This window comes from Hemitrygon akajei, chromosome 1 (assembly GCF_048418815.1).
Source record: "Hemitrygon akajei chromosome 1, sHemAka1.3, whole genome shotgun sequence".
In the NCBI taxonomy this organism is placed as follows: domain Eukaryota; kingdom Metazoa; phylum Chordata; class Chondrichthyes; order Myliobatiformes; family Dasyatidae; genus Hemitrygon; species Hemitrygon akajei.
The window spans coordinates 77185476-77199911 of NC_133124.1; the positions used below are offsets into that span (position 1 = coordinate 77185476).

At 40.1% G+C, this 14436-nt stretch overlaps 1 protein-coding gene across 1 annotated transcript in view; it reads left to right on the forward strand.

Annotated features, from left to right (window-relative positions):
* The window catches only part of mtdha (metadherin a), a 94418-nt gene that overhangs the window by 65394 nt on the left and 14588 nt on the right, over positions 1-14436 (forward strand). Inside the window, exons 8-9 of the mRNA XM_073046185.1 lie at positions 965-1089; positions 12852-12968. Coding sequence (XP_072902286.1) covers positions 965-1089; positions 12852-12968 — 242 coding nt within the window. The remainder of the gene's footprint in view (positions 1-964; positions 1090-12851; positions 12969-14436) is intronic.

The window sequence follows — 14436 nt, forward strand, 5'->3', positions numbered from 1 at the left end:
GGTACATTGTGATTATAATTGCTGTTTTCCCCAGTGTGGTTAAGAATTGTTTACCAGCAGTAGAAATCCCTCTAGTATTTATTTTGGGCATTTGTTCTGATCTCTGCCAGTATTAATGCTGAACCTGGTGGCACCTGAGTACCAGTAGAATTTTTAAAACATTCTAAATTGTTTCTTCTGTCGCTTCAGATTGTCTTTTTCCTTTTTTTCTTGTTTTAAACATGTTAACTTTATGTTAATGAGAAAACAAAAGATTTGTACTTGGTCTTTATGAAGAGATGCTCACTTTCCAATTTCATCTGCCCATCTGCAGTGTGGTTGACATAAGATGTTGATTCTTTAGCTTGCCTGGTTTTCTAAGCAAACTATTATTTTGTGTCATCAGATTGTCTAAATCTACTCCTTATAATGTTCAGTTTCTCCTTTTTACAGTTCAGTAAGAAAAAGATGGAAAGGATCAGTGGAAATAGTAGTGGCTTCATTGGTCCATAAGTTTCTCTGATGGTTAACCCACAAACTGTGTCTACTTTATTAAATTTAAGTTCAGTATTTTATATTAATATTTCAATATTAATGTCTCACATTGGACTTCAAAGTAATTGCTGTGTATAAATAACATTTTAGCTTCTAAAACACTAATTTGTCTATCCTTTAACGCGTTATACACCTTAATTTTTGCATATTCTTCATGGTTAAAGCTAACTTAAACAATTGCTCAAAAAAAAAATCTGCTGGAGGAACTCAGAGTGAATCAGCATCTTTGGAGGGAAATGGACAGTGGCCATTCTAGATGAAGGTCCTCTACCTGAAATGGCAATGGTCCAGTTCCCTCCATAGATAATGCTGCCTGATTCGCTGAACTCCAACATTTTATTTTTCTCCAAATTCTAGCATCTCGTGTCTCTTGTGTCGCTATTAACAATTGTTAAAATCAATTTAATTTCTTGCCCATCATTTTTCCTAGATGGAATTTCGACAGCTGATCCAAGCTCAGACTGGAACGCCCCAACAGAAGAATGGGGTAATTGGCCAGCAGAGGAGCCTGATCCAGCTGTGCAGCCTGAGGAGACTGTTACAGAAGCTCAGAAGGTTAGTAACCCTGGCCATTGTTGCTGAGCTCCCCTCCCGTGCCCTTCACACTCATATGCAAGGTTACACACTGAGCACAATGATGGGGTTGTCCGTTGCCTTTTTTGCACCTGTATAGTCAACGTGAGTTCAAACAGTGGTGAATTCAACAGGGACCATGTGATCTTTGTACCCTAGCATTTTTGCCCATGTGATGCCGTTCACGATAGAGTGATTACATACGTCATTAGTATTGGAAAAATCTCACACTTGCATCGTTCTATTTTTAAGCAATGCTAATGGGAACTGCACTTTGATCATGAGGTGCTGTCAAACCAAGTACTTAGAAAAATGCTTATTATAAATTCTTGTGCACTCCATGCCTAATTTGCAAATGAATGCAGCTGAGTCTGAAGAGTAAACTTATAAAAATATTTTGGTTTAATTTCTGTTTCTTAAATCATAGGTTTTGATGCTAGTTTATAAATACAGGAAATAAAATCATCAAAATGAAAGGTTAATTTTATTTTTCTGATTATGCCTAAGCAAGCGCTGTATTAGTATTTGTGCTCTGCCGTGCAGAGTGAGATAATATGAACCAGATGAGGAAAATGCAGGAAGGGATAAATAACAGATTTCAAGTGGCAAAGAGAAAGAAATTCAAGGAGAATATATATGAAATGGTAAGCCTAATGCAGGGGTTCCCTATCTTTTATGCCATAGATCCCTACTGTTAACCAAAGGGTCCATTGGGAAACCCTGGCTTAAAAAAAACATATCCTAGCCCATAAAGGTTTTGCAAAGTGTCATTTAGAAGATGCTGTAAAGATGTTGAAGAAGATCTTGTAGTCAAAGGGACTAAAGTGGAACATTTTGATCTCATCACTAAGCAGAAAGGTGGCGTAACTTTAATACTGTGCATCAGATAGATAACATCATCCCTACTGTAAAATATAGTGGAGCAAGCATCATGTTGTGGGGATGCTTTTCAGCAGCAGGGACTCAAAACATCGTCAAGATTGATGGAAAGATGCATGTAGGTAAAAACAGAAAGATCCTGGATAAAAACCTGCTAGCCTCTGCCAGAAAGCTTAAACTGGATAGGAAGTTTGTCCTTCAGAAGGACAATGCACACTGCTGGAGCAACCATGGAGTGGCTTTAAATGAAGAAAATTGATGTCCTTGAGAAGCCCAATCAGAGTCCAGAATTTAACCTGATTGAACATTTTGGGTAAGATCTCAAGATTGCTGTCCACCACCACCCAATTAACCTGGCATAGCCTGAGCAACTTTGCAAGGAGGAATGGGCAAATCTTGCTCCATCTTGTGCATTGTTAATAGAGACTTATCCAAGAAAACTACTGGGCTATAATATCTGCTAGAGGTACCTCAACTAAGTACTAATCAAAGGGGGTTGAATTCTTTTGAACTGCTAACATTTCAGTTTATGAATTTTTGGTTTTTCATGCTTTACAATTTTCCCTGATATTTGGGTTCCACTATATTTTTTTTTAAAAAGGAGCATGTGATTTACAAATACAAATTTTCAGTTAAATAGATCAAAATTCATGATTGTAATACTCATTTGTATGAACAAAGGGTTGGGGGCTGAGTACTTTTAAAAGGTACTGTAACTTGTACTTTTGCCTGCACTGTTTGCGGTGCAGATGCGTAGAATCAGCTGCCAGGGCGGGTGGTGGAAGCAGATATGATAGTGTAGTTTAAGAGTCTTTTAGATAGGTATGTAATGGAAGAATATTGATCATGTGCAGTGAGAGGAGATTTAGATTAATTTCACATCATTTGGCGCAGATATCATGGGTCAATGACCTGTTTCTGTTTTGTATTCTATTTGGATTAGCCTCTATATGAGACTCCAGACCCACCAAAAGGACAGCTCAGTTCAGTTAATTAGAACTGGAGAAATAGGCAAACTTTACCATGTCCTCTTCAACAGTATGTTATGAAAGCAAATTTCTGCAGGAGTGGGAGATATTAGCGATTGGATAGTGGAAGAAAATAAAACTAAAATTCAGAAGCAATAAATGAAGAAAAATTACTGGATTTAATTGATCTGGTGATTTCAGATTCCATTGCAGAATTGAAGCAAGCTGAGAAGTTTCCAGTCATTGGGAAAACAACTGTCTGGATTTGAGCCAGAAACTGCCAATACTCCTTTCAATACCCAAAACTCTATAATAGTTGAGCTGAGGTAGCTGGACTGTTATATTTGCAGCTGTGCCATGTGCTAGTTTGGAATTCCCAGCTGTTTTGATCTCCATTTCATGGGCAAAGAGAGGTTCTCCCAAGAAACTTCCACGTTTTTAAAGCCTTCCAGCCTTTCAATACTGACAACTGCATCATTACCTCCAGCCTGGGGCTTCATGTTCACATAGATTGTAGTCGATTTGAATGAATTCATAGAATTAAAAGATCGTTATTAATATAGTATTTACTTGCTTGTACTTGTTCAGTCGGCACTGATGCAAGTATAATTATGTATCAAATTGTATTGGGAGTTTGTTAATTTGTCAAGGGGATTACAAATTCTACAACTAGCCCCTAGTGCCAAAACAATATTTAAAAAATGTCTTCATTATTTTTAGCAATGAAATTATTTTCCTTTAATGTAGTAAGCTTCTAAATATGAACATTCAATAGACTAGCATTAAGGAAGGACATGACTGAAGTGGATTAGCAGAAGTACTTTTAGTATTGCACATACCTTGAGCCATGAGAAATCATGCTGTAGTTGTCTCCTGCAGATATTTTCATATTTACAATATTTGGATTTCTCTACTGAGAGGATTGGTTATTTTGAGTTCTTGTATTCACAGGAGGGCAATTCAGCTATCACAAGCAGCAGAGGCTTTTGGTGATAGCATTGCAGAAGTAATGTGTCTTCAGAGGTTCAGGGAGTAATGTAGAATTGAGACATTTTAGTTATGGAACAATAGACTGCACCCAAGTTTGGTGGCCAGCTCACAGATTGCACCCAGGCTAAAAAGAAATAAATAACTGCAGTTTCACCATCAGCTCTAGAGATCTCTTCTGCTTTACTTTTGTACTACCTTGTTGCATTGTTTCACCTGCCATATATTCAGACCATATCGTAACATCAAAGTTTTACACTACACGTGACAATAATAAACCATGATTAATTCTGCAAATGTGAAAATAGCAGGGTATTGAATCACAGAATTCACTTCCAGTGGTGCTCCATGCTTGCACTCTGCTATCTGAAAATTGTACTGCAGTTACTTGCTGCGGCTACTCACAATTCCTGCCAAGCCCACAACTGGGTCAGCAGACACATGGGAGCCACCTTTCCCTGCAGGCTTCGTTCCAAATTAAATATGCTTGCTTGCAACCGTCATTGTTCATTCACCATAGCTGGGTCTAACACTTTCCCAGTGCAATTGACCAAAAAAGCAGTTGGGCTATTCGGGGTGGGCAACAAATGTTATCCTTTGCAGCAATACTTTAAGGATTTCCATTGATTCGAGTTGACCATGGATGTTACATCCAAGCTGTCTGTGATATGCAAGCCAAGACAGTATGACATGGACAGCAAGCTGTTGCCCATGTAAAGGCGTCCCCCTCTGCACAGCTGATGAATCCAAATGATCGGCAGAGTTTAATACTGTTTGGTACCAGTGGCATCACTGGAGTTGCCACTCAGTGTTGAACTCAATGTAGGACTGCCTTAGGGACTCCAGCCCCAGATTTCCCCTCAGTGTTTACTCCCAAGACCTTTCCCAAGAGTGAGCATGTCCTCAAGGCAGTGAAGGCTTGAGATCAGTTTTCCTTCTCTTGGATGAGCTCCATCTGCCCAAAGCAGCTAGCATTAAGCCACCAGTAATCTGCCTTTGACCCTTCTCCCATCAATAGAAATGTTTCTATTGGTCTCAGTAGCTAATCCACGTGTGATGGCCAGGAGCTAGACTTGGTTGTCAGGGATGCATGCCACTAGGAGCATTTAATAGGTTGTGGGAGCTTATCCCTACTCCCACTCCTAGCTATAACAACATTAAGGAACTGCAGCAGAAAATGCAACCTCCAAAATGCAGCAGAAGTAATTGGCTAATTACTTCTGTGGATGAGAATTAGCATTTCTTTTGGTTGCAAAGTTGAGCTCTGGATGTTACTACAGATTCAAAACTCCCAATTATTTGGCAGTCTTGGGACATGCTGGACTGGCAGATTTTCCAGTCTATCAGATTTTACTGCTAAGATTAATTCAACAGTTTCTTAACATATCATACAGTAATTTTCACTTGTACATCATCTATATTAGTGACTTGTTTCAGAATATAATTGGTGAGGTTTGTAAATTTGAAGATGACATCAAAATTAATGGTGTAGTGGGCAGTAAAGAAGGTCGAGTAAGATTTCTTCAGCATCCAGATCAACTGGGGAAATGGCCAGGGAATAGCAGGTGGAATATAACACAAATAAGGGTGAAGTGTTGTATTTTGAAAAGGTAAACCTGTGCAAGGCTTGTGTAGTAAATGATGGGGCTTTGGGGAGTGTTGTAGAACAGAAATCAAGGTGTACAAGTACATAGTTTCCTGACTGGTGAAGAGGTAGACTGTAGTGAAGAAAGCATTTGCCTTCATCAGTCAGAACATTTGAGTACAAGAATTGGGATGCCACATTACAGCTCTGCAAGATACTGATGAAACCCCACTTGGAATATTGTGTTCCATTCTGGTTACATAAGAAAGATGTCATTAAGCAAAAAAGGATGCAGAAAGATTCACAAGGATGTTACCAGGACCGGAATGCATGAGTTATAAGGAGAGACTGGATAGGCTGGGGCTTTTTTCTCTGGAGTGTAGGAGGCCAGGGATGATTCCATAGAAGTGTATAAAATCATAAGGAGAATAAATAAGATGAATGAGAGGCCATGAGACACAGGAGCAGAATTAGACCACGGCCTACTCAAGTCTGCTTTATTATTTCATCATAACTGATTTATTACTCCTTTCAACCCCATTCTCCTGTTTTCTCCCCGTAACCTTTTGATGCCCTGACGAAATAGGAACCTATCAACCTCCGCTTTAAGTATACTCAATGACTTAGCCTATACAGCTGTCTGTGGCAATGAATTCCACAGATTCACCACGCTGTGGCAAAAGAAATTCCTCTTCATCTCTGTTCTAAAGAGACGTCCTTGTATGCTGAGGCTGTGTCCTCTGGCCGGAGACTCACCCACTATAGGAAACATTAACACATCCACTCTATCTAGGCCTTTCAACATTTGTTAGGTTTTAATGAGATTCCTGTCTCATTCTTCTAAATTCCAGTCAGTATAGGGCCAGAGCAATCAAATGCTCCTCCTATGTTAACCCTTTCTGATCTGATCACTTGGCTGCCCTTCTGCCTGCAAACAGACAGAGGCTAAAGAGCAAGGCTCCAGAGATTAGGACAGCAAAGAGGGGCTGTGGGAGGCGATGTAGCAGATACAGAATTGCTTTAGTTGGTGGACTGAGCCATGTTCAATGACTCATCTGTGGATCTGAATGAATGCATCATGGTTGTCACAAACTTTATAAAAACAATTGTAGATGAGCGTGTGCGCACAAAATCAGTCTTCCCCAACCAGAAGCCCTTAATGAACCATGAGATTTGCAATCTGTTGAGGGCCAGATCAGAGGCATTCATGTCTGATGACCAAGAAAGTTACCAGAGGTCCATTTACAGTCTCTAGAAAGCCATCTCAGAGGCAAAGTGGCAATTCTGGACCAAATTTGAATCAGCCAAGGGTGCATGAAGTTGTAGAAGGGCTTGAATGCTATCATCTCTTGTATAGTAAACTCAAGCGACATAGGTGACAACTGGTCTTCACTTCCAGATGAGCTCAATGCCTTCTATTCTTGCTTTGACCGTCAAAATAGAGTAATAATCACAAACTCCCACAGCCCTTGATGATACTGTGATTTCATTCTCTGAGGACAACATGCGATCTGCCTTTTGGGCGATGAACCCATGAAAAGCATCTGGTGGGGTACCTAGCCAAGTACTAAAGACCCTGTACTGTTAATTGGCTGGAGTATTCAGTGAGATCTTTAACCACTCACTTCAGCAGTGCTTTAAGCAGGCTTCACTTATTCCAGTGCCCAAGAAGAATGTGTTAACCCTCAATGACTATCATCCTGTAGCACAGTGATGAAATGTTTTGAGAGGTTGGTAATGGAACATATCAACTCCTGCCTAAGAAGTGACTTGGATCCACTCCAGTTTGCCAGCTGATGCAACAGGTCCACCACAGATGCCATCTCATTGGCTCTTCACTCAGCCCTGGACTGGACAGCACACATCAACATGATCTTTATCAGTTACAGCTCAGCATTCAATACTATCATCCCCTCAAAACTAATGAATAAGCTTCAAGACCTTGGCTTCAATACTGCCTTGTGCAATTGGATCCTCTATTTCCTCACTTGCAGACCCCAGTCAGTTTGAATTGGCAACATCTCCTCCACAACCTCCATCAGCACTGGTGTGCCACAAGTCTGTGTGCGTAATCCCTGCTCTACTGGCTTTGCACGTATGACTATGTGTCTAAGTACAGCTCCAATATTGAAGTTTGCTGATGACACCACTGTTGTAGGCCGAATCAAAAATGGTGACAAATTAGCATATAGGTGGGAGGTTGAAAATCTGGCTGAGTGGTGCCACAACAGCCTCTTGCTCATGTCAGCAAGACCAAGGAGCTGATTACTGATTTCAGGAGGAGGAAACCAGAGGTCCATGAGCCAGAGGTGGAAAGGATCAGCAACTTTAAATTCCTCGGTGTAATCATTTCAGAGGACCTTTTCTGGGCCCAGTGCACAAGTGCAATTATGAAGAAAGCACAACAATGCCTCTACTTCCTTAGGAGCTTGCAAAGATTTGGCATGACAACTAAAACTTTGTCAAACTTCTATAGATGAGTGTTGGAGAGTATATTAACTGGCTGCCTCACAGCCTGGTATGAAAACACCAATGCCCTTGAAAGGAATATACTAGGAAAAGTAGTTGATGCAGTCCAGACCATCATGGGTAAAGCCCTCCCCACCATTGAACCTGTCTACGTTTAGCATTGTCACAGGAAAGCAGCATCCATCATCAAGGACCCCACCACCAAAGGTCATGCTCTCTTCTTGCTGCTGCCAATCAGGAGAAAGGTACAGGAACCTCAGGTCTTGCACCACCAGGCTCAGAAACGGTTATTACCCCTCAACCATCAGGCTCTTGAACCAAAGGAGATAACTTCACTCAACTTTACTTGCCATATCTTTGAAATGTTCCCACAACCTATGGACTCACTTTCAAGGACTCTTCATCTCATGTTCTCAATATTTATTGCTTGCTTGCTTGCTTATTTATTTATTTGTTTGTTTATTTATTGTTTATTTCTTACTGTATTTGCACAATTTGTTGTCTTTTGCACATTGCAAGTTGGTGCAGTCTTTCATTGATCGTGTTATCGTTATCTTTCTATTATGGATTTATTGAGTATACCCACAAGAAAATTAATCTCAAGGTTATATATGGTGATATACATGTAGTTTGATGATAAATTTACTTTGAACTTTATTCCCAGAATCATTCTCTCCAATTCTAGCACATCTTTTCTTAGAGGAAGGGTCCCAAAACTGCTCACAATACTACTACAAATGTGGTCTCAGCAGTGCCTTATAAAGCCTCAACATTACATTCTTGCTTTTATATAGTCTCAATACTAACATTGCATTTGCTTTCCTTAACACTGTCTCAACCTGCAAGTTAACCTCTAGGAAATCCTACACAAGGACTCACAGTTCCCTTTGCACCTCTGATTTTTGAAATTTCTCCTTGTTTAGAACTGTGCTATAACTATAGGACTATGTCTTTATTCCTTCTACTGAAGTGCATGACCTTACACTTCCCTACTACTAGTCACCAGCAGCCAACCAGAAAAGGCCACCTTTATTCCCACTGTCTCCTGCCAGTCAGCCAATCTTCTGTCAATGCATGTATCTTTTCTATAATACGAATGGCTCTTAACTTGTTAAGCAACCGCATGTGCAGCACCTTGTCAGTCTTTCCAAGTGTGTGTGCGTGCGCGCGCGCACATGCGTGCACATATATAATTTTTGGCACACTGCTAGTTTATTTCACAGTGAAGACTGACACAAGATACTTATTAAGTTCATCCCCCATTTCTTTGTCTCCTGTTACTACCTCTTCAGCATCATTTTCCAGTGGTCCAATATCCACTCTCTTCTCGCTTTTACTCTTCATATATCTGGGGAAAATCTTTTGGTATCTGCTTTGATATTATTGGCTATCTTATCTTCATATTTCATATTTATCTCTTTTTTAGTTGCCTTCTATTGGTTTTTTAAAGCATCCCAATCTTCTAGCACTCCATTTTTTTGGGGCTTTTTTTAAATAATGCTCTCTCTTTGCTTTTATCTGTCTTCAACGTCCCTTGTCAGCCACAGTTGTCTCATTTTCCTATTAGAATAGTACTTCATCCTTGGGATGTAGCTATACTGCACCTTTTGAATTTCCCCCAGAAACACTGTCCATTGGTGTTCTGCCATCATCCCTCAGAGTGTCACCTTTTAACCAAGTTGGGCCGATTCCTCCTCATGCCTCAGTAATTCCCTTTACTCCGCTTGTAGAGTCATATAAAAACGCAGCACAGAAATATCCTTTCAACCATTTAGTCTACGTCGAGGCACTAAAACAGCCTAGTCCCAACGACCTGGACCATAGCCCTCCATACCTCTTCCATCCATGTACTTATCCAAACTTCTCTTAAATATTGAAATCAAAATCACACCCACCTCTTGCGCTGAGCTCATTCAACACCCTCAACCATCTTCTGAGTGAAGAAGTTCCCCCTCAGATTACCCTTAAACATTTCACCCTTCACCTTAACCCATGACCTCTAGTTGAAGTCTCAACCAACCTCAGTGGGGAGAAAAGCCTGCTTGCATTTACCCAGTTTTTCACTCCTCATTGTTTTGTATACCTCTATGTCAGATCTCCCCTCAATCTTTTACATTCTAGGGAATAATGTTCTAACCTATTCAATATTTCCCTATAACACAGGTCCTCCAGTTGTAAATTTTTCCTTATTTATAGCTATCATGTAGGTAGGTGAACAAAACTGGACACAATACTCCGAACAGTAGGCCTCACCAACATTTTATACAACTTCAACATAACATCCAAACTCCTGTACTCAGTACTTTGATCAATGAATGCCAATGTGCCAAAAGCTTTCTTTACAACCCTATCTACCTGTGCTGCCATTTTCGATGCGTTATGGACCAGATTCCAGATTCCTTTGTTCTACCGCACTCCTTTGTGCCCAATTACTCACTTTCTAAGACCTACCCTGATTGGTCTTCCCAGTGTGCACAATTGTCTGCATTAAATTCCATCTGCCATTTTCCAGCTGGTCCAGATTCCCCTGCAAGCTTTAATAGTCTTCTGCGCTGTCAACCTCTCACTGCTACAGGTGGAAGTTCCCACTTGGTTCAAAAAGGCAACAATTATACCAGTGCCTAAGAAGAATATGAGATACCTTAATGACTCTCGCCCAGTAGCATTCACATCTACAGTGATGAAATGCTTTGAGAAGTTGGTCATGACTAGACTGAATTCCTGCCTCAGCAAGGATCTGGACCCATTGCAATTTGCCTATCGCCACAATAGGTCACCAGCAGATGTAATCTCAGTGGCTTTTCACACAGCTTTAGACCACCTAGACAACACAAACACCTATGTCAGGATGCTGTTCATCGACTGTAGCTCAGCATTTAATACCATCATTCCCACAATCATGATCGAGGAGTTACATAACCTTAATCTCTGTACCTCCCTCTGCAATTGGATCCTCAACTTCCTAATAAGAATAAGGGGTAGGCCATTCAGAACAGAGTTCAGGAAAAGTTTTTTCACCCAGAGAGTTGTGGATCTATGGAATGTTCTGCCTCAGAAGGCACTGGGGGCCAATTCTCTGGATACTTTCAAGAAAGAGTTAGATAGAGCTCTTAAAGATAGTGGAGTCAAGGGATATGGGGAGAAGGCAGGGATGGGGTACTGGTTGTGGATGATCAGCCATGATCACATTGAATGGCGGTGCTGGCTCGAAGGGCCAAATGGCCTACTCCTGTACCTATTGTCTAAATGGAAGACCACAATCTGTGTGGATTGGTGATAACATCTCTTCCTCGCTGACAATCAATACTGGTGCACCTCCTGGGTGTGAACTTAGCCCACTGCTCTACTCTCTCTTTACCCATGACTGTGTGGCTAGGGATAGCTCAAACACCATCTATAAATTTGCAGATGATAGAACCATTGTTGGTAGAATCTCAGAGGGTGACGAGAGGGCATACAGGAGCGAGATATGCCAACTAGTGGAGTGGTGCTTAACGTCAGTAAGACAAAAGAGCTGATTGTGGACTTCAGGAAGGGTAAGACGAAGGAACACATACCAATCCTCATAGAGGGATCAGAAGTGGAGAGAGTGAGATGTTTCAAGTTCCTGGATGTCAAGATCTTTGAGGATTTAACCTGGTCCCAGCATATCGATGCAGTTACAAAGAAGGCAAAACAGTGACTGTACTTCATTAGGAGTTTGAAGAGATTTGGTATGTTAACAAATACACTCAAAAACTTCTATAGTTGTATCATGGAGAGCATTCTGACAGGCTGCATCACTGTCTGGTACGGAGGGGCTACTGCACAGGACCGAAAGAAGCTGCAGAGGGTTATAAATTTAGTCGGCTCCATCCTGGGTACTAGCCTACAAAGTACCTAGGACATTTTCAAGGAGCAGTGTCTGAGAATGGCAGCATCCATTATTAAGGACATCTAGCACCCAGGGCATGTCCTTTTCTCACTGTTGCCATCAGGTAGGAGGTACAGAAGGCTGAAGGCACACACTCAGCAATTCAGGAACAGCTTCCCCTCTGCCATCCGATTCCTAAATGGACATTGAACCTGTGAACACTATCTCCCTTTTTTAATATATATTTCTGTTTTTGCATGATTTTTTAATCTATTCAATATACATATACTGTAATTGATTTATTATTTTTTCTTCTGTATTATGTATTGCATTGAACTGCTGCTGCTAAGTTAACAAATTTCACGACACATGCTGGTGATAATAAACCCGATTCTGATTCAATACACACCCAATCTTCGTGTCATCCACAAAATTGACCCAGTTAACCACATTATCATCCAGATGGTTGATGTAGATGACAAACAACAAATGCAGAAAAGCTTTTGACACTGGGTTCCACAGCACACCCAGTAATACACAACTGAACTCTCCAGTGCATTGATTTGGGGATACGTGGGTAACAATGGTTTAGTCTACCAATCCTAGTGACCCAATTGCTGAACCATTAACCAAATAATTGGCTAATGGTTTGTCAGGGTTTCACTTAAGTGTATTTTTCCACTTAGAGTGATGATCTGTAGGACAGTAAGTAACAGCAGGAGTATAGCACTGATTGATACTCTTCTGAAAAATCAGTAGAGGTAGCATTGTCCAAATAGCCTGTAGTTCTGTTCGATTCTATATCAAATTGATCTGAGTAGATAGAAAAATAATCTGTACAATTGACTATATTTTGTGGAAGTATTTCAGGATGGAATAATTTCTAATTTGTACGTATATTTTCTTTTTTATTTACCAGTCTGGGTGAAAAGACAGTCTGCTTCAGTCTGAACAGAATTATCCAAGTTGTGGATTGTTTTAAAATACTTGTTAAATTTTGCAGGTGTCAGATGAAGATAAAGAAAAAACAGATGCTGGTTTGCAAGGTTCTGCAAGCAGCAAATCCAAGAAGAAGAAGAAGAAAAAGAAAAAGGGTGAAGATACTGCTGCTGCTGCACAAGTGAGCATGTGCCCCATGTCCAGTGGAGTTCATTAAGTTGCTGCAATCTTGTTTTTTTTTCTAAAAGTGATGTAGGTCAGATGGCAACTGTGATGCAAAAAGTAAGAGAAATTTGAAATGGAAAACCAATTGTGGATTTCTGGCTGCAAGTTAATTGGTGTTTGCATAAGAAAATTGGTAGCCAGAGGATGTAGATTTAAGATGATAGACAGAAGAGCTAGAGAGGGAAACCACTTTCCCAAAGGCAGCAAGTTATTACAAATGAGAATGAGGTGCCTGAGAGTACAAAAGTGGATTCAGTAAAAAGAGAACCTGATAGCAGTAGGATATGAGTGAGGAGAGTGAATGTGGAAAACTACTTGGAATAGCTGGTACAAGTACAAAAGTTAGTGGCTTTCCTCAGTGATGTTCTGATTGGCAATACTGAAAATTCACAGTCAGGACAGAGATACTAATGACATATTATTTCAGACATCCTCGTGGTGGAGTTGTAAAGATAGCAAAGTGGTAAATGGAATCTATGAATCTTGAAATGGAATCTTGAATCTATGAAATTGCTTTGAAGATGATTTCAGTGATGTATGTATCAGAATCAGGTTTAAAATCACTGACACTTGTTATGAAATTTGTTGTTTTGCACAGCAATACAGTGCAAGACAAAAATAAAATTACAATACAAAATGTATATAAAAATATACATTAAGTAGTGCAGTGAGAGAGCAAAAATAGTTAGGGGCATCTGAGGATTTCAGTTTTGTATTAGCTTTGTAAGTGAAAGCAATAGTTTAATTACAGGCTTAAATAAAGAGACCTAAAGTGTTAGCTGGCAGCCTGTTGGGAAACTAAGTGGCTTTGAAAATGTGGTGTGGATTATTGCACACTGATACTGAAAATCTAGAGCTGCAAGGAGGTCATCGACCAGTTTATAAATGACATGACACTAATGAAGGTGAATGGCTGTGAGGGCAAAGGCTGAGGGTGACCTGTAATAGAATGGTGGGCAAATGAGGTTAAATGAAGGGAATGATGGTATGGTGAGTGGATTTTTGAATGAGATTAAACCGGGGTCACACCTATTTAGCAGAGTGTTAAAAGGAAAAAATCATAGCACTATTTTTAAAAGGCAGAGAAGTAGGATACCCACTAAGATCTCTCATCAAGAAATCTCTAAAGCAAATAGTTCATTATCACCTTTTTGTTGGTGAGAAGATTCTTGAGCATATTCTACATTTTCTACAAATTAGTGTTTCAACAATAACATCATTGGCTATGAAAAAATGAATATATTTACTTAACAAAAGTTTGAGTATGAGCTGCTTGATTTTTTTCCATTGATGTACTTTAATAGCCTGTATATTTTACCTCTGTGCACCGTATACCTGCTAACCAACTTTTCCTAGTCTTTTATCATTGAATTTCCCTAAAGAAATGGTTGATCACCCTATTATCACCTTGTTACATTGATACC